The sequence below is a fragment of the Astatotilapia calliptera genome, chromosome 2 (assembly GCF_900246225.1).
Source record: "Astatotilapia calliptera chromosome 2, fAstCal1.2, whole genome shotgun sequence".
Classification (NCBI taxonomy): Eukaryota; Metazoa; Chordata; class Actinopteri; order Cichliformes; family Cichlidae; genus Astatotilapia; species Astatotilapia calliptera.
In genome coordinates this window covers 24,168,816-24,188,433 of record NC_039303.1, presented here as the reverse complement: position 1 = coordinate 24,188,433, position 19,618 = coordinate 24,168,816, and the positions used below count along the sequence as shown (strand labels likewise).

The 19,618-nt window shown below is 41.8% G+C and overlaps 1 protein-coding gene across 1 annotated transcript; it reads right to left on the bottom strand.

Moving 5' to 3' along the window:
* Positions 1-1,415: 1,415 nt before the first annotated feature.
* On the bottom strand, positions 1,416-18,693 carry adam19b (ADAM metallopeptidase domain 19b). Its single transcript, XM_026189222.1, has 23 exons — positions 18,336-18,693; positions 17,987-18,099; positions 16,404-16,474; positions 10,159-10,237; positions 9,892-9,968; positions 7,831-8,032; positions 7,686-7,751; positions 7,264-7,335; positions 7,001-7,167; positions 6,789-6,873; positions 6,528-6,667; positions 6,230-6,407; positions 6,053-6,142; positions 5,730-5,925; positions 4,591-4,699; positions 4,266-4,482; positions 3,956-4,033; positions 3,457-3,565; positions 3,223-3,352; positions 3,040-3,142; positions 2,611-2,937; positions 2,433-2,524; positions 1,416-2,332 (listed from the first exon to the last, which is right to left on the bottom strand). The coding sequence occupies exons 1-23, from the start codon at positions 18,469-18,471 to the stop codon at positions 2,326-2,328; spliced, it is 2,844 nt and encodes a 947-aa protein (XP_026045007.1). The 5' UTR covers positions 18,472-18,693; the 3' UTR covers positions 1,416-2,325.
* Positions 18,694-19,618: the final 925 nt, after the last annotated feature.

Below are 19,618 nucleotides of genomic sequence, written 5' to 3'. Positions count from 1 at the left end.
CACATGCTAAAACCTTTGCCTACCAATGCCTGTGGAAGATCACCTGGCTCTTCAGTCCACAGAGAGTCAACTACTGTGTATGTGTCTATATGTGTGTGCATGCGATAGGCTGTCTTTGTGTTGGAGATAGATTGGTTTGGGGGGTCTGGCCCTGGTATTTAATGGTCTTTTAATTAGAATAAATCAAAGCGCTTTCATCTCAGTGAATGATGCAGAGATCTAAAGGGCAGGTAGACACCTTTCAGCATTTCTAGCCCTACTAAGAGGGGATGCCATTTACACTTATACAAACACTGGTGACAGGTGAGTGACAGGAAAGCAGAGGGAAATGTACAAAAAACAGTTCAACTCCAATTTAGCACAGTGGATTGTCTCAGCACAGAACTGGTAAGGGAGACGGGGGTAAAAAGAGCCTTTTTCTTTTTTAACTCGTGATATCCAAGATACGGGAAAATGAGTAAGTTGTACAATGAAAATGTGCTGCTGTACAATGTAAACTGGACTGTTGACTCAATTTGCCCCACAGCATTTGCCTCAAATGATCTCTAAATAACAAACATAAAAATATTTGAGACCTGGATACAGTTGCTTTGATGGAGCTGCCAAAAACAGTTAAAAAAATAAGTTCATTATATTTCATGGCTGTCAGTGCACAGAACATGGATAAACGTAGCCACTGGCTCATCTTATTCCACTCTGCTCCTACTACCAAGTTGTTTTCAGGAAGAACAGGATGTGAAAAATCAAATATGGACGACTATTTTTAGTGTAATATGTTCAAAAAACATCCTTCTATGAGGAGAACACGCGACGACAGCATTGAGATTAGACTAAATGAGTTAACTGGTAGTCGGGTGGTCATCAGTTCCCCAAAGAAATACTAATGATGATCCCTTCACTGTAAGACTATAAGCCTTGGCTGTGAAGTTTCTATTTTGGTCATGTGATAATGTGTCAGTGTTGATTCCAGCATGTTGTGCTGCCACCTGGTGGCCAAAGTATGAATGTAAACGCTAAAATTAAGAGTTTATTTTTCTTCTGCAAATGCAGTCTGAACCACTTTAAGAGAATTGTGAACAGGGTGAATAAAGGTGTTTCCAGTTTACTGTAAGAATGCACAGGAAAATAATTTACAATCCCTCAGAGTTGCTATTTATTGAAGTTTTCTATGATGCAGTCATGTTCAAATCTATGGTTTAAAAGTACCTCTAGAGCTGTTTTTGTACATAGCACTTACAATGAAGGGGAAAAGTCAGATTATATGTTCATTACTGACACTTTTCACACACTTTTTGGTTTTATAAAAAAAAGCCATTTTTTTTAATCTAACATAGCAAGTATCTGAACTCAAGAACTGCTGCTGGCAGCTGTATTGGCGAAAGCTAGGAAGAAAAAGCTGAAAAAACAACAACCTGTTAAAATGTTCAATATCTTTTTATTTACCCATGTGTTCATTTGAATTTCAGTTTCAGACACAGTGTTACACAAGCCCTGTGTTTGCATAGGTCTGATAATGAGGTAAAACATGGGAGTTGGCATTCTGCATTTCCCTTTTACAGATTACAATTCCCCAAGCAGTCACAATATGACACAATATTTAGAAGCACCTAACAGTAATGCCAAATTATTACTGCTCTAAAGCCTGCGGTTACATGACCACCTTTTAAACCCTTCAGGGCATGAGAACTCAAAAAGACAATTAAAAAAAATTAAATTAAAGAAATTAAAAACTAAAGAAATGGAAAAAAGTCCCTCACAGCTCCTGCTACATATCAGACATGCACTTTTCACCATAAGAATAAACTTACAGGCATGCAGGTCTTTCTCTGGTTACTATCAGTCCAGTTAAAACCCATTATTATTCACAGATAAGAACTTCATTACTGGCATCTTTTCTTAATATAAGACATCCCTTTATGGCTAATTCGCTTTGAGAGGCATCACGTTTGGTACAATGGTTTCTCTGTAAACATTCATTTCTCATTGATTTTGTGAATAAATACTTCTTCATTTATAATTCTACCAACATAAGTAAAAGAAACTAAACGCGGTTCAATTCAGAGCTCTAGCTTCAAAGTTGATAAAGCAGACACATGTAATACACAAAGCACTCATTGTTAAGCCTAAATCTTAGGCTTAAAACATCTCTACTTTATAACTTGCTGTAATTATATAATTTTCCACATATTGCACACCAGTGTACAGCGTCAAGTATTCCTCGCTTATCACCTTTTTTACGACCTGGCACCGCACTGAAAATATATTGTGAGGCAGTCTGTCACTGGATGTAAGCAGTGGTCCCCAATGCCTCCCTGAGCTTGTAGATTAGGCTCTAGAGAGAAGAAGTGCAAGAAAATTTTAATAAAATATAGGACGGTATTAAGATCTGTTTATTCCTACAGAGAGACATTTGAGAACACAAGACCACTTACCTGTTTGGCATTTTCTGTCCAGCAGATGGAGCCAAACCAGGTTTTCCTCGTTGCAAGGCATTGGTGGTAACCTGTGGGCCTTTCACAGGGTCCTGCAAGACAAACGAGACGTTCAGCATTTATTTCACTGTTGCAAAAGTACACACTTTACTTATTAATGCAGAAGAGAAGGATTTACCCCTGATTGTTTTTTGATAGGGCAAGGCGGTGGAGGTCTGTTTGGGGGGTTTGGTCTATTTTTGGGTACTGCTGAAAGCTGTGACGAGTTTTTGGCATCCAGGGAGCGTAAAGGTGGAGGTCTTGTAGGCAGTGCAGAAGCCTGGTTGGGTTTCTGTCCTGGAGGGACAGGGGGAGTGCGGCCCTGAGGAGAGATCACTCTCTGGGGCTGTGGTGTCTGCTTTCGCTGCTCTCCTGCACACATTGGTACAGGGGGAGGCTTCCCTGCAGGATATACAATACCATTCCTGGGTAGAGGTGGGGCAGACGGGCTCGGATGCGGAGAAGGCTTCCCATGTGGAAAAGCACAAAGATGACAAGTATTTTCAACATTTTTTATGGTATTACATGACAGACATTACTTAGGTGGTCAAAGAGTGGGCTTATTTACCGAATTCTTTAGCAAGAATGTTGGGTTGGCATGACCGTTGGCACGACTTTCCGGATTAAGAGGCTTGACGTCAGGTGGCTCGGAAGTGTGGATTTCATTCATTCTGGATGTTCGCACAACACAAAGGAAAAACGTTATCTGCAAAGTACGTTTTTAGTGTTTAGCAACTTCAGAACTACATACTTTGGCACTGGTGGTGGAGCAGAAGGCTTCAGCGAGGGGAGCTTATGTCTGCCGAAGCGCCAAAAAGCAAAAACAGCCAAACCCACCAAGAGAAGCAGAAAGGAAGTAAGGAGGGCTGTACCAACGCTTCCTGTTGGAATATAAAATAGACAAGAGTCAGAAAATAAACAAACACCAAAAAAATTGTTTTAACTTTAATTAACTGCACATAAATGATTGGTGCATGGGTCTCACTGCGGTTGATGACAGGCCCGCTGTCCACACTGCCCCCTGATCCTTTCTGGTCGCAGAGAGGAGGAGCCCAGCCTGGATCACAGTGGCAGTTACGGTTGTTGTTGCACAGCTGGTAAGAGAATAAGTCACATTTTTTATGACTGAAGGAGAATCAGGGACAGGAAGTCAATGTTTTGTAACAAAATGTAGTAAAAAGGCTCTGCCGAAAAAAATTGTATAGTTTATGGAACATTTTACAGAGGTGACCATATTGCTGCATAATACAGCCGTGGTTTCCCATAAGTAAGATGCCTGAATGCCAAACCCTTACTTGTTTATGATATGTTTTTTTTATATTGTTGTGTTGCTACTTTTAATTAAGCAAAGGATCTGGACCGTTCCTGCAGCGCTGCTTAGGGCTGCCAGCTTTCAGTAATTGTAGGCTAGCTGCCAAATCTTTCTCAGAAGTCCAGAGAAATCCATCAAACCAGCATCTCTTCTGCGACACACTGAAACTTACTCCGTGTCCGTGGCACTTGGCGTTGCATTCCGCCGCTCTGAGAAAAGATGCATTGCGGCATAATCCGTTAAAGCAAATCTGTTCAAACAAAAGAAGCGTGAGGAGGAACATTAGAGAAGCGCTTCGAGACAGGTTGCTTATCCCCTTTCAAGTGAAAACTGAAATCACAGATGATCCATTTTCTCTGTCTGATCGAAACAGTTTTGTCTGCTTTGTTTGTGACTTAAGATCGGGTGAAAAAAAAGTAGTACTGGTACATGCTCTTTACTACTACTGCAAACTCTGTTTAGTACATTTTCATAACTCTCACCAAGTCTTCGCCGCACTTGGTGCCCGTCATGACCAGACCTGGATCCAAAGTGTCACCCTGTGCCTCCTTTTCCTCCTTGTCAAGCTTGTACACATGTGTCCCCTTGCACATGATTCTTTTGTAGCCCTCAGTAACCGTGGTTTCTATGACAACCGCATTTTGCTCAATAGGCTTGGAGGCTGAAGCCAAACACTGGATTTTCCCACATTTAGCATTCCTGTCATGTAAACAGAACCCCCCACCCAAAACAACAAAGTTAGACTTCAGTTGAGGGAGAAGTAAATGAAAGTGTGATTAGTTTGTTGCTGAACGTTTTGGTTTTCACCTGTCACTACAGCTCCTGTAATTCCCAGACTCATCTTTGCCACAATTCCCATACATATTGCCAGCTTCATTTACCCTCTTAAAGCACAGGTCAGGGGCCGGACGACCATCTGTGGTTTAACAAAAAACAACAACAAAAAAATGCACAGAAACATATTTAAAAGTGTGAGCTCACGCAAACACAATAACACACATGCAGGCATACAGTCAGGTTGTGTTATTTGACCGTCTGATGAAGACCAGATGGCATCCCTTACTGTTCAATGTGGCTCCTGTGGTACTACAAAGGCTCTGTCACCACATGAACATGGACACTGTCCAATAACAATCCCTAGTCCTGTGACCCATCAAGGACTCATCTTTAAATACACTGAGCCTGACTGGATATTTATCTCTTTAACATTCATTTCTTTAATTAAAAAAAGTCCAGAAACTTGGTATGACTCAAACCCCTCAAAGCCCTACGGATGAAAAGAAAAGAGATATTATTTGTGCAGTCACTTCCTTAAAAAGTAGTGAGCTATTGTTCCTGTGGTTTTGGTATTTAAAATAATACCAAGACCATTTTAAAGTTCAAAGCATGAGTGCATGCACCTTCAAACCATGTACAGTTTGTAAAATTTGACTGTTTCAGTTTTATTTTTGTTAAGTTATTGTTCACTAAAAATACTGATTTAAAGTTAGTCTATAAGATATATGTATATAAACTTTAATAATCCTTTAATAATAAAGACCATTTTTAGAAGCAAAACCACCTTTAGCAGAAATAAGTTGAAGTAGTTATTTTCAGTATGAGTTCATCAGTTTCAACATTTTGTGGAGGAGTTTTGGACGACTCTTTGTTACAATGTTGCTTCCGTTCACTGAGGTTTGTTTGAATTTGTTTATGCAAAATTCTCTTAAGTTCCCACCACATTTCATTCGGACTGAGTTCTGGACTTTGCCTGGACTATTCCAACACCTTGATTACTTTCTTGATTGTAGGATTATGTTAAAACACACCTGCATGTTCCAGACCAGCAAACTGCCAAAACCTCTGCTTTTATGAGGTGCTGAGACTTGTTGATGATCAATTAACCAAGTGCGTTTAAGTGAGGATAAACAGCAGTTAGCTATAGATGGAGAGTCCGCTTTACCCACCTTTTCCCCAAAGTGAGCGACACTGTTGCTCAAGGGTCAGACACATGCCGGTGTAACAATAGGCCTTCCCGCCTGCACATGATGTGCCATCTACTAAATAAAAATCTGCAGGACAAGACTCTGTTTTGCCATCACAGAACTCAGGAAGATCACATGACCCCGAGAGAGCACGGCACAGCACACCCGGGCTCTTCAGCTTCACAGTGAAAGACAAAAGAGTAATGACATAAATAAAGTTAGAAGAGTAGAACATTTATTCTGTACTAGTGAGAATAAGGGTTGGTGATTTCCCATTTAAATAGTATGTACACTAATAAATGTACCTTGCAGTTCTGACAGCAGACTCCGTGGGCACACTCAGCTCCAGCTTTCAGGGTACAGTTGTTGGCATTACAGCATGGACTTGTGCACTCCTGGGCAAAACGTGTTGTAGAGTTATGAAGCCTGGCAAAACCATCAAAAGAAAAACCCGCTGTGCATACACAGAAACACCCACTGACCTCTTCTTCTCCACAGTCGCATTCTTCTCCGTCTTCCAGGTAACCGTTACCACAGCGATGCCCTCCATACATTGTCCTGGTGTTGGGCAGGTTAAAGAGACACTTTCCTCCTCCAGAGCTCAGGTAGCTCTTCAGCTCCTTTATGTTGCAATCATTAAACACTCGAGGAAAAGGATCCCTGAGCACGAGGTAAGGAAGAAATCAGGTTCAATTTTTTCTTTCATATTCTATCATTTATCCCCTTTCTCCTGGTTTAATGAATGCAATTTTTTGTATTGTGGCAAGCTGAATTTCATACCCAGTAGCAGCAGCCATGATACAGCCTCCGTCTTCTGCTTTCGCCTGGCAACAACCTGGAATGTCGTGGCTCATACCAAAGTTGTGTCCCATCTCGTGCGCCATCGTGGCAGCAACGCCGACTGATAAATCTGAGTGGTCCTGTTCGACACAGCACGAGAATTTTAAGATCAGCAGAAATCAACGTGTGATTCTTTGACTTGATGCATGCTGATGTAGCGTAGCATCATCAAATTTAAATCTAAACACACTCGTCCCTCACCATGTTTACTCCGCCGGACTGGTATTCGGAGCACATGGCTTTGAGAGGTGCCAGCCCGATGGTCGTGCCCCGGAATGACTTCCCCCTGGAGACAAAAGAGAGCACTTGAAATTAGTTCCAAGTCAAGAGCATCCCGCTGGACTGCAACCGGTGTTTATTACTGTCTTGCGCAATGATTATGAAATGTACTAGAGTGAATGAGAAACACTGACGTGACCAACTGAGCATTGTCGTTGGGGAGACTGCGTAGCTGTTTCTGTCTCCAAGACAGGAACGCTGCCAGGGTGCTGTGCGGGTTATCGGAGACGCTGATCATGTCCTGGCTGGTCCACACCTCCAGACCAATTAGTGCCACACGGATATTTAAAGCTTTGTAGTACTATCGGTGTCGGCATAAGGAATAAAAATAGGCATGTTAAACTCCAGTATCTGGGGTTTTTTTCTTTTTTTTTTCTGGTTTCAAATCAGATGTTACCTTGTCAACTAGGTTGGCTGCTTCCACTAATTTCTGTTTCGTCTTGTCAAGATCAGAGTTGTGCTTCTCAAACTGCAACGACCATAAACCACAATGAACACACAGAAATAGAAACTCAACGTCTACACATCTGTTAAAATATCTTTCCCATAAAGGGTACATCTCACACTTGAAATAAAACAGGAAGTGAACCTTTTTTTTTTTTTTGCAAGCGTTCTCCACAATTGGGTTTACCTGCAACTGCATGAAGTGGGAAGCTATACATAATGCAAACTTTACAGGTCATAAATAATAATGATGGCACACACCTAATCCCACATACGAAAAGCCACACTCCCCGCTACCACATCTTAATGGTTCACTGCAAACCCCCCCCAGTGTGGTTGCAAAAGTCACCCAATCTGAGTACACTGTTTTCTCACCTCAGTCTTGTCTGCAACTATGAGCAGCTCTACGTACTTCATATTCTGACTCACTTCCCTTTTTTCCTGACGAGAAAGACAACATAATCATGTTTTAATAAATCTCAAAGAATGTCATCGATGAGGTTACTGCTACTGAGCTCACCCTCAAACCCTGTGGTGACATCATTCCCTTGATAAAGTCATTAAGCCCCTCCTCATGCTCCACTTTGCCATGGTGATGCTGGCAGTGACCCCCGGGGAGACGAACACTCTCGGCTCGGAACACAGCGTGCCGATCAGCATCCGTAGAAACGGGAAGAGGCTCTATCAGGTAGCTGATGCTCGTGTTCAGGGAAATTAGTCCCCTAGGAGGGAAAAACAGTCATATTCAGAAAATCAGCGATGTCTTAATATTTGTGCGACAGAAGGTCACGCTTCTCTCTTTCTCCGTTGTTGTGTAAATAAAGATCAGCTGACATAAACAATCCTCTTCAAAAAGCCACTGATCATAACAGACACCTATACTCAAACACACACGAGTGCATGCAGAGCAGCGGGCCGTGCAGCTGCAGAAAACATCTGGAGAAGTCAGACGCCCACACGTCAACATCCCTTTATGCTGTATTTGCATTCCCTTGCAGAATCTACATTAGCAGGAAGATGTTATTCGCTCATCCTCCAGATGCAGAACATTAACCCAGAAAGAAATCACACACGCACGACTAAGATGTTTGTCAGCCCTCACTAGTTCCCCCTCTGCTGCCTGCCTCTCCTCTCTCTCTCTCTCTGAGTGTCTCCAGCAGGAAGCAGCAGCTGCTCTGGAGGTGCATCAGGAGAACACACAAGATCTCCAGTACCGAGCTGTACTCAATGAACCAGCACTGAAGCCAGTGACCTAATAAACTTGGAGACTACATCGGACAGTACACAGGGCTGTTTCCTGTAACATTATTTATTGAGGCACAGCTTGATCACAAGCTGAAGGAAGTCAAATTCATACATCTTTTACTCCCACTGCCCAGCTGTCGAATTCTCAGCACGTCTCTCAGCACGTATATAAAACAGAAATACGTACATGTTTTAGACAGGAAGTTTGAGAAACTTGTTTCTAGCAGGTTTTTTTTAAAAGCAAGCAACTTATTGCTACTATAGATAAGCAAATGAATGAGCTGAGCAACCAGCTGATCAATATAATCTCTGCACAATCTAGTCGGTATCAAACAATTTCCTGTTTGTATAAGCACAGCTCTTTCCCCTGCCATCACGTCTTTTAGCTCTTACCTCTGCTTTTTCAGAAAATGTTGACTTTACAGAAACATCCTCTTTTTTGTCCTTTCAGCTCTTTTCCTTGCCGGATAAATTTAAAGATTTTATCTATGGATGGAACATGTAGCTTTAAATGGTGTTTTTTCAAACAAACTTGAGAAACTTTTCTCTTACTCTGAGCCATCTACATCCATCCATACTTGAGTTGGACTTAAATATATGTTACTGTAAAGTTTTATTACTTTTTATATTCTAAATCTGTTCGGATGCATGGTTTCCCCTGTCTTAAATCAACTTAATTTGACTTATATGGCGCCAAATCAGAACAATAAACACCTCAAAAATGCTGCCTTAATACAGAGCAAATTCCAACAATCAGATGACACTGTACGAGCAAGCACTTGGTGACAGTGGGAAGGAAAAACTCCCTTTTAACAGGAAGAAACCTCTGCTCCAACCAGAATCAGAGAGGGGAAAACAGAGATTAATTATAAATAATGATACCTAATGATTAAATGCACACGGAGTAAAAAGAGGTGACTGAAGAAGAAACAGTGCATCATGGGAAGCCGAACAGCGCAGGCCTGTTGGAGCATAACTAAGCAAGGGTTTAAAGTCACATGTTCCAGCCCTAACTATATGCTTTGTAAAAATGAAAATGAAACTTTTAAGCCTAATCTTAAATATAGAGAGACTGTCTGTCTCCTGAATCCAAACTGGGAGCCAGTTCCACAGACAAGGGGCCTAAAAGCTGAAGGCTCTGGATCCCATTCTACTTTTTTTACCCTAAGAACCTCAAGTAAGCCTGCAGTCTGAGAGCAAAGTGCTCTAATTGGGTGATACGATACTATGAGTTCCTAAAGATAGGATGGGACTGATAATTCAAGACCAATGTAATTTAATGAAAGGCTTGCTCATTGGAGGGATTTAATGAATAATAAGAAATATTTTTTATTACCTGAGCCCTGAACAAGTGCTGACAGCAACGCTGGAGCCTTCCATGCCCTGAACCTCGCCATGGTAGAAACAGTGTCCCTGAAAAACAACATTTTCATTCATCACACACTGACCTTTTAATGTAAACAGAAGTAGTAGTATTTATGCCAAAACCTGTCACTAACTGTTTATTACCCTCCTCCCACTTGACTTGATCAACTACACTGATGTTTATCAGCTAAGACTCCCCTCCGCAGCCTCAGAGCATGAAACTATCTCGCAGACTCACAGTGCTGGGTCGAGAAGAGGACTTGCGCGCTCCATTGGGTGTGTACCATATTTCCTGATATCCAGGGGCCAACAGCTGCCTGGGTAAAAAAAAACAAATTCAGGGACAACAAAATATTCTGTATTTTGTGACAGTAATACAGTCTATGGAAACAACAATATTGTGAAAAGACGGTGAAATACAAAACTGCAGGAAGCTGAGAGGTTAGCAGAGGACAGACTCTCTGCAACAGCCCACAGCTCGTAAAACATTCACTCTAACACAGGCGCTCCCCAAAAAACAAAGTGCTTTAAAGATTTAAACAAAGAGCCTATTGGTGACAAGAGAGCGCACAGGAGAATGTGGGAAACTGTAATCAAAGCCATATGTACCGTCCCCCAGTGATCCTTTTTACTTCTTGGCGAGTACTAGTCTATTGCTGAAGCAAGAGATGATAACTTCCCTATGCTGACAGCTTCAGTTGTTGGCATGTCCTGACTGCATTTGTTTGACAGATGGATTATTTACAAGTGCTCTTGAGCTTCTTTGCTATTTTTCAGGCTGTGAAGCAGAAACATGCATATGCATGACACCGAAAGCTTTCTTTGGATAAAGTATCATAATCCTCTTATTTTCTATTTATCTGTATCAGCACAATTAAGTCCAATGTTTATTGCAAACCATTCTTCCTGTTTTCAGTCAACTTTAAACTTTAAGTCATCTTCATCTTCTCCTCAGGCCAACTCAGCAACTGGCTGTAACTGCAGAGAAACTCAAGCACATCTACTGATGTTGTTTCCTGAAGCATTAAACTGCAGGAGTTTGACTCAAACAGACCAAAGATCTTAAAGATTTCCTTATTATCATTGCTTCTTCATTTATTTTTTAATCTGGTGGCTTTTAAGGGAAATAGAAAAATAAAAATGTAATCTTCTTGTAAATATGCCTCAGCCAAATTTGATTTCTTAAGTTAAATGAGAAGATCCTTATCACTGCCATATATTTCAATGAGGAACAAATGATTAAACTGCTGGAAATTATGTTCTGCCCAAAGGCAGGAAAAGACCATCTACCTCCCAGTCCAAAACCTTGGATCGGTATTGTACCTAAGGGATGTTTCTGAGTCACTTGATTTAGCCCTACCTATACCTATAAGCTTTATCGAGGATAAGAATGGCTTCTAATCTGACTATCTGACCAGGAAGGCAAATTAGCACAGATCCACCAGTGTTAAACTCATTGAAAGGATGATGCAAATTTTCTTTTTCATCCCTGTTCGATGCCAAGAAGGAAACAAGCCTCTTAAGACAATGACAGCCTGCTGATGAGAATTTGAAATAAAACAAGCAAAGACACAAAATGACTACTTTTAACAGATTAGGACTCACAGGAAGAAGGGGCTGGCTAACCACATAGACCAATAGGAACTCTAAAGGGGGACCTCAAAACGATCGGTGGGACGTATGATGTCAGCATGAACAGGGTCATGTTGTGATTTGAGCTAAATGTCATTTATATCTGTAATTCCACAAGTTTTCCAGCTTCCCTAACTTCCTGAAGACATTTCCCATCATCCTCTGTGTCAACTGTAGGCCAATTTTGTGGCAATTAATGACATTAGATGACTGAACTTTAGCCTGCTGCTGTTCCACAGTCATTTCTTCCATGATGGAACCACACAAGTACTCCACTTCTGTTCTCCCTTATCCTTAACTTGACAGTCAGCTGCAGTTTCTGAGCTGAATCTTGCTATTCCTTGGGGACTCATTTTAATGAAAGTTTTAATGAAAAGTCTAATCCCAGCAATGTATTTGTAAGTTACTTTGGTATCGTTGATGGTAGTCTATGCTTAAGAAATAGAAAAGACTTAAAACATGGCAAAATAACAACTAAAAATCTCACAATATGCTGCACGGTAGACAGATTTAGGACCCAATATTCGTGATGTTACATCTGATGTTGAAGCCCCGAGGCCTGTGTCGAGCAAAGGGGGCGTGTCCAAATGAAGCCTGTGTCGAGGCCCGTATCGTTCTGCAGCACGTGACCATTATGGGTCCACAAATTTGGGGGCATTTTACATAATATCTCCCAATAACAACATACATCTTCTCAAATCGATCTCAGAGCAGACGGTACAGAGGCTTCTGTGATATTACCTCTGCCTTTTGGTGAAGCAATTGGAAAGATTCAACACATTCATGGTGATTTATCACACCATGACTAACTACTGTGCAGGACTCCAGAGACAGTGGCTGAACTCAAAATAAGGAAATTCATCACTGGAATGCGCAAAAAAATTTCAAAACAAAGCTGGGCTCCAGCCAAAAGGAAGTGAAATACACATGAGGTAATTAGGGAACCATTATACAGCTGAGGAAAATGAAACACGGGTGAACAGAATCTAAGTAACAAGACAAGGGGACCCAAAACTGAACACAATACACACAAGACTGGGACTGGCAAAATAAGACAGGAAGTAACAAAACATGAATACGCCTACACTGACGGAAACTTAGCTGGACACATGAGCACAGGGGAGGCTGATAAAAATAACAGGTGACAAAACCAAAATGCCCAAAATACTAATCGATAATACACTAGACTAGAACTTAATCATAACCACAAACATAGAACTCCAGAAATCTATAATTACAAGAACACTGAAAAACTCTTAACTGGGGACAAAAAACAATGAACTCAAAAGACAGAGTCAATGACTGAGCAATCGTGACATAAAAGTTGACTCTACAGCACTTCTAACTGTAAGATCTAAGGTGTGCATTAATGATGAGCGAGTTACAACCACAGAAACCAGAGAATAACAACCTGCGGGTGTGTCTGAGTTTCATTTCTAATCACCAACGTCTCCAGAAGTTGGAGCTCAGTGAGAGAAAGAAATGAAAATACTATACAGGGTTCAAGTAAATGGACAACCTGCAGGGTGGTGAAACATATTAGAATAACTGAAATAGAAAGATAAATATCACTTAGTTAGTCATTTGAAATTGAAATTAAATGAAATACTGCAGATAATTAAAAACTTTTACACCCTTTATTAAATCAGTAATAATTTGGCCAGATATGCAATTTAATGGCACCACAAAGCCCTGAGTCAACTGCCGTGAAACTCTCCAGCAACACTTTTGGAATACCCCAAAGCTTTATGTATTCTGCTGAATACTGTGACAGCTTTCAAGTAGAGACTGGAATAAAAAAAAAAAAGCTTTGTCCAATGGCGGTCAGCAGCAGCGACTGGATGTCATCCAGCGCTTGGACAGATGCTGTGATTGAGGAGCCTGGCGATGCCTGAATCACGGCGGTCTGGCAGTGAAGCTGAGACAAAGGCCTGGTTCAGCCTCAAGAGGAGAAAGAAGGGATGGGGGAAGAGTAATGCTAATGTACTTGAGAGATAAAGAAGGGGGGAGCGAGAGGGAATTTGGGGTAATGCTTTAAGGGTCAGTGGGTCACATTCTCTCATAGTATCAGATGACATCACCACATAGAGCTGGAAGACGGGGAGGAGGGGGAAGGCTGATGCAAAGTCAAATTACCTCTCAGCAACAGATGATGAAGAGGCTTTTATTGCAGATGGAGGCTAACGTTCTGTGTGTGCGGAGCCTTGGTTGAACACACACACACAGGCTAACACAGAGGCCTAGATTAATGCATCTAAGCAAACAGGACGGCTGTGAAACTAAACATAGGCACAAGGGAAACAAGGACAAGCAAATCCATGAACCCACTCTCTGTTCAACAGACCTGCAATCCATCAGATCTGCGCTTTCAAGTCATGTTTGTGTTCTTTTTGGGGGTGCACAAATGTGTCTGCGAGTGTCGTCTGTCTGCGTGTGGCCGCAGACGCCCAAGCCTGACCGCAGGGAACATGTGGGAATGTATATTTGGATTAAAGCCCTGGGGGGATATCAGACGAGGTGAGAGAAGGGGGGAGAGAAGGAGAAAGAACGGGGTGCACATTTTTTAAGTTGGCCAGTGGAAAGACATATAAGGTGTGGGCATGATGGCAAGGGACAAGAGGGGAAAGGAAGGAGAGGAGAAACAGTATAGTGTGATCTTCCCATGAGAGTGCTTAATTCAGATTAATGCACTTAAGGGTGTGCAGGAAGGACATTAAAGAGGAGAACAGAGAAAGTCAGGCGGAGGAGGAAGCAAGAGTGTCGGCACATTCTGAACCAGAACTGACCAGAGAATCTGCTTTCCTCTTCTCATGACTTTCAACACCTCAAGCTCATCGTTCAGTTTCTTACTGTTTCCTGCCTCGCTCACTCTGTTTTTACATCCTTTTCCTGCTACCTGAGTCAGCACTCACTATGGCCCCTGCCTTGCTCTTAACTGAATTAACCCTCTGCTGGTGCACTACAGTCTTTCATTAAGATAAAAGCTCAGGCAGCCGCTTATACACAACCACACCAGTGAAGTATAAATGCTAAAGAGCCACACAGATACACACACATTCAAAAACATGACCAGGGAGGACAGAAATGGATTGAGTGTTGACTCGAGCCATGGGGAGGGGGCTGATGCCCACATAAACTCACAGTTATGCTTTCCCCTAAGATTTGAAGTGATTTAAGGAGGACAGCTGGAGCTCTCACATCGTTTTTTTTTTTTTTTTTAAATTGAATTGAATTCTTGTCCGGTTTTAGGTGCAATGAGGACATAAGGGAGTAACCAGGACACAGGGTGGACACTGGTAGCATTTTCTCTGGCTTGTCTCCAAAATCAGACATTAATCTCCCTTGGCATAAACTGCTTTCTGCCTTAGCCCTGACTCAAGTCTCACATTAGACCAGCAAAGGATAAACAGAAACAGGGTAGGCTAATCCAGAATAGCATTCTCTGTGGGGCAACAGAGTTGGTGGGCAACACTGCTGAGCCTCAGCTAAACAATGAATCTACAAAAGAAGCTGCAAGCTTTCTTTGAACCTGCAGCACCGCTCATGCAGCGCACTGTACAGGAAATATGAGCTGAGGTGAATTGAAGCCTCGTTTTTTGTTTGTTGTTTTAACGAATGTTAAACTGTCTTCTGACTTCAATACCTACATCCACATAAGCAAAAACAGCAGACAATGGTTGCCTGGATGCATGGATGGAATATTTGCATCATTTGTTCAGCTCAATATAGCTCTCAGACACAGTACATTAAAGAATCAAAACATTCGGTTTTATACTAAAGTGTGTGCATCACAGGATACACTGCTTCAGTAACTAAATCCAGCTTTTCAGAAAAAAGTAAATATCTTTACAGAAATCTCCGTAACTCTGACTGCGGCAGAAAAAAACTGTTATGAGTTAATCCATTCTCACAGCTTCTCTGTTGCACAAAAAACGAGAAGTTTCACAAAAGAACACAAGTTTCACAATATTTTTTCCTGTCCTGAGTACCGAGCGGGGATTGTAGTTCCTCTTTCTTAGGAAAAAATTGTAACATATTTTATTTGCACCATTCAACACCTTGTTGAAGGGTTTTGTGGCGTATCTTCTTCAGTTACTCTCTTATCACACATGCGCAGGCGAAATACCTCACTCAGGAGGAAATGTAAGTGAGTGACCACCTGCTGGGTTTGGAGAACAGGGGGCAAGATCCCCTCAGGGGGCAGTCAGTCAGACATGGTGGAGTCGGGGCTTGTTAGTATTTGTGTGCCTACGAGTCAATGAATGACAGAGACGGTATGCAATCGAGGGTAAAAACGGACTTCATTCCTAATATTCCTAAAAGCTTCCCGGTCCACTTGTGCGCTGGCTCGAATCCAAAAGTGATAAACCGCAGCTCCGTTGTTACCACTGATATCTCAATGTTGCAACCCCCCCCCCCCCAAACTAGTACACAGTCTATTAAACAGATGAGACACCAAGCTCCCTTCCTATCACCAATCCATTGTTACTGGACAGGAACCGCTCCATCAGATTAGAGGGCGTTAGATGCAGAGGCACAGTCCTCACTTCCTGATTGCCTCATCATGCCCTGGTTGAACGGATCGGGTGTCATCCCTCCAGTGTCCAAAAACCATCAGCCTGCTTTCCTCTGCTCATCCCCCTTCTCAGCACCCCCTCAAGGGGCGCTGACCTTATAAATGCGTCTATGTGACAGTTAACATCTGGCCAAATAAACAGAGGTATGGAAAGGGCATGTTGTGGAAGTCAAAGGAACAATGTCGATGAGTGATTTCATCGGCTCCTCTAAACTACTGCTTTACTGATTTTGCATGGAAAGATAAGGCTGGTGTTGAAAACTCAAGTTACTCACTCATTTTTCTCTAATAGTAGTCTGAGCTCCTGGCCCTCAGTTGTGATGAGAACCTGTGCCTCTGCTGGATGCTGGAAGCAAAACATTAAATGCATACTAATCAGTGAGAAGAAGTGACAGTGCCAAGGAAGTATTTCCCCTTTTCCTGATTTCTTAGTTGTTGGATTTTTGGTTTTGTTTTTTGCATATTTGTCACACTTGTATGTTTCAAATCATGAATTAATTGTGATTCAACACATGTTGTGGAAAGCTGAGTTCAATTTTATTAGCCACACTCTATAAGCCCCAATTACTGCTAGTACCTGTCTGAAAGAATGAAGTAGGCTAAAAGATCTCAAAAAGCAACAAACTGTAATCTAAAGAAACAGAGTCACTGACATTTATCAGTCTGGAAAGGGTTGCAAAGCCATTTCTAAGGCTTTAGGACTCCAGTGAATCATGGTGAGAGACATTGTATGGGTGAAATGGAGAAAACTTTGAAGTGGTGAACTTTCCCAGGAGTGACCAGCCTCCCGAATTTACCCCAAAAGCGCATACTTGACTCATCCAGGAGATCACAAAAGACCCCACAACAACATCTAAAGAACTGCAAGCCTCATTTTCCACAGTTAAGGTCAGCGATTATGATTTAACAATAAGAACTGGGTAAAACTGCACAATGGGGGAGTTCCAAACTGAAAACCACTGCCGACCACAAAGAACACAAAGGCTCGTCTCACTTTTGCCAAAGAATATTATAATGATCACCAAGACTTGTGGGAAAACATTCTGTGGACTGATGAGACAAAAGCAGAACTTTTTGGGAGGTTTGAGTCCAGTTACATCTGGTATGAAACTAACGCAGTAATTCATATTTCATAAAAAGAACATCACAGCAACCAGTCAAGCGTGGTGGTGGTAGTAGTGTGATGGTCTGGGGCTGCTTTGCTGCTTCGGGACGACTGCCCTCATTGATGGAACCATGAATTCTTTTCGCTACCAGAAAATCCTGAAGGAGGACGATCAGCCATCAGTTCGTGCCTTGAAGCTCAAACACACTCGAGTTATGCAGAAGGACACTCTACAAAACACTAGCAAGTCCACCTCTGAATGCCTAAAACAACTAAATGGTGGTTTTGGCGTGGGCTAGTTAAAGTCTGGACTTAAATTAGATGGATATGCTTTGACATGACCCTCCAATCTGGCTGAAATAAAACAATTCTGCAAAGTTGAGTGGGCAAAATTCCTCCACAGTGATGTTATTGCAAACGCTTGATTGCAGTTCTTGCAATCTGATGGTGCCACAACTAGTTATTAGTTTTAGGACCAGGTGGGCTTTGACAGCTTTATCTCTCAATAAGCGATCGTTTAAAATCATTTAAAACCTGCTTTTTTATTTACTCTGGTTATCTTTGCCTGATCCCTTTGTTGGATCTGAAACATTTAAGAGTGAGAAATATGCAAAAAATATAAGAACTCAAGAAGGGGGCAAGCACTTTTTCACAGCAGTGGTTTACACAAAGGTTTTATATGAAAGCTGGATGTGTGTCAGTGCGTCTAAAGCATTTTGTTAGTCAGAAGGACAAAGAGCGAGACAAATTCACCTCTTTGTTGTCAGACCTCTTGTGTCTGAGAGGATGCAGCCATATGGGATAAGTAATCTCATAACTCTCCACGTTCTCAAGGATGCTTTCCAGCGAAGCCTGTTTGGTGTCTCCTGATTAGAAACACATGGAACGGAGGGAAAGGTTGAAAATACCACAGAATAAGAGTTAGCGTCTTTTCTTTGCTGCTAGTTAAGAAACAACACTGGAGATCCACGTTGTCGTCTACATAACCGACACACACCTGATGCAACCATTTAAACAGGAATGCATCCCTGCGCAAAACAACAGTCGTCTATTCAAAGCAGGCATCCAGATTCTAGTTGTGCCGGGGAACACTTGGACTCACCATTGTAAACAGCGGCTTCAGACACAGCAGCAGTGACGGTACAGTAGAGGACAACTATGAGGCACACACACACACAGCACCGCGCGGCATAGGGAGGTGGTGATGGTGGTGGTGGAGGACGCGCTCCTGGACGCATTCTAAAAACAAACGGCTCCGGGTGAAGTCGCTCAGCAGAGGCATAAATGTGCGGTGATCCGGCCCGGTTGCTTCACATCACAGAGGCAAACCGTGAGATGCTGGCACACCATTTTGCCTAACCACTCCCCTTCGACAGACAGAGAGGACGATGAGCCGAGAAGAGGCAGACTAGCAGTCAGGAACAAACGAGCGAGAAGGAAATCACGATCACAGCGCTTTTTTAAGTGAAAATCTATAAACGGGATTATTTAAAAAATATATCAATTTAGCGCATTTAATTTATTCTAGAAGTCTTGAAATGGTTATTTTAGCACTATTTGCACCACTTCAAAGGATATCCTACTGTACTTCCACAAATTTGAAAGACAAAGCCGTGGCAAAACTGACAGAAATACCAGATCATGTTTAATTCAACTCTGTTTGATTTATATAGCCCCAAATCAAAATAACACTTATATTGTAAGGTTACCCTAAAATAGTACAGAAAAGACCCCGACAATCAGACGACCCCTACGAGTAAGCACTTGGCGACGGTGGGAAGGAAAAACTTCATTTTAACACGAAGAAACCTTTACCAGAACCACGCCAGCCATCTGCGCCACCAGTTAAAGGTAAAAGGAGGAAGACAGGACAAAAGACATTAATAAGAATGTACTTCCCATTATTTGACTACTATTTTCATTTCTCACTTTCTTTTCCACCAAAACAATTTTTAATGGAGGCTTTCTGTTGTTCTCTTTTTATAACATGCTTATCCATTGCAGTGTCTCTCAGAACAAGTTATGGACCTTTAATGCCACCATAGGCTAGACAATGGACTGTTGCATTCATGTTATACATTGAAAATATATAAATGAAAAGATAAGTGTACATTAGCTGTGCTATATATGTTTTTCATAATTATTTAGAATAATTATGAACAATTATTATGAAATAATTAAAATTGGTAATGTACTTAGACTCCAATTTAAGACATTCCTGATGACATCACTAGGACATCTGCAGAGTCATGTTAGTTTCAAATGTAAAGCTTTTTGACAGCTGCTAAAGATTAAAAGCTACTGTCTACAACAGGGCTGTCAAATGTAAGGCCCGGGGACCAGAATCTCTGGACTGCTTTGGAAAATGTAAAGGAGGGTATAAAT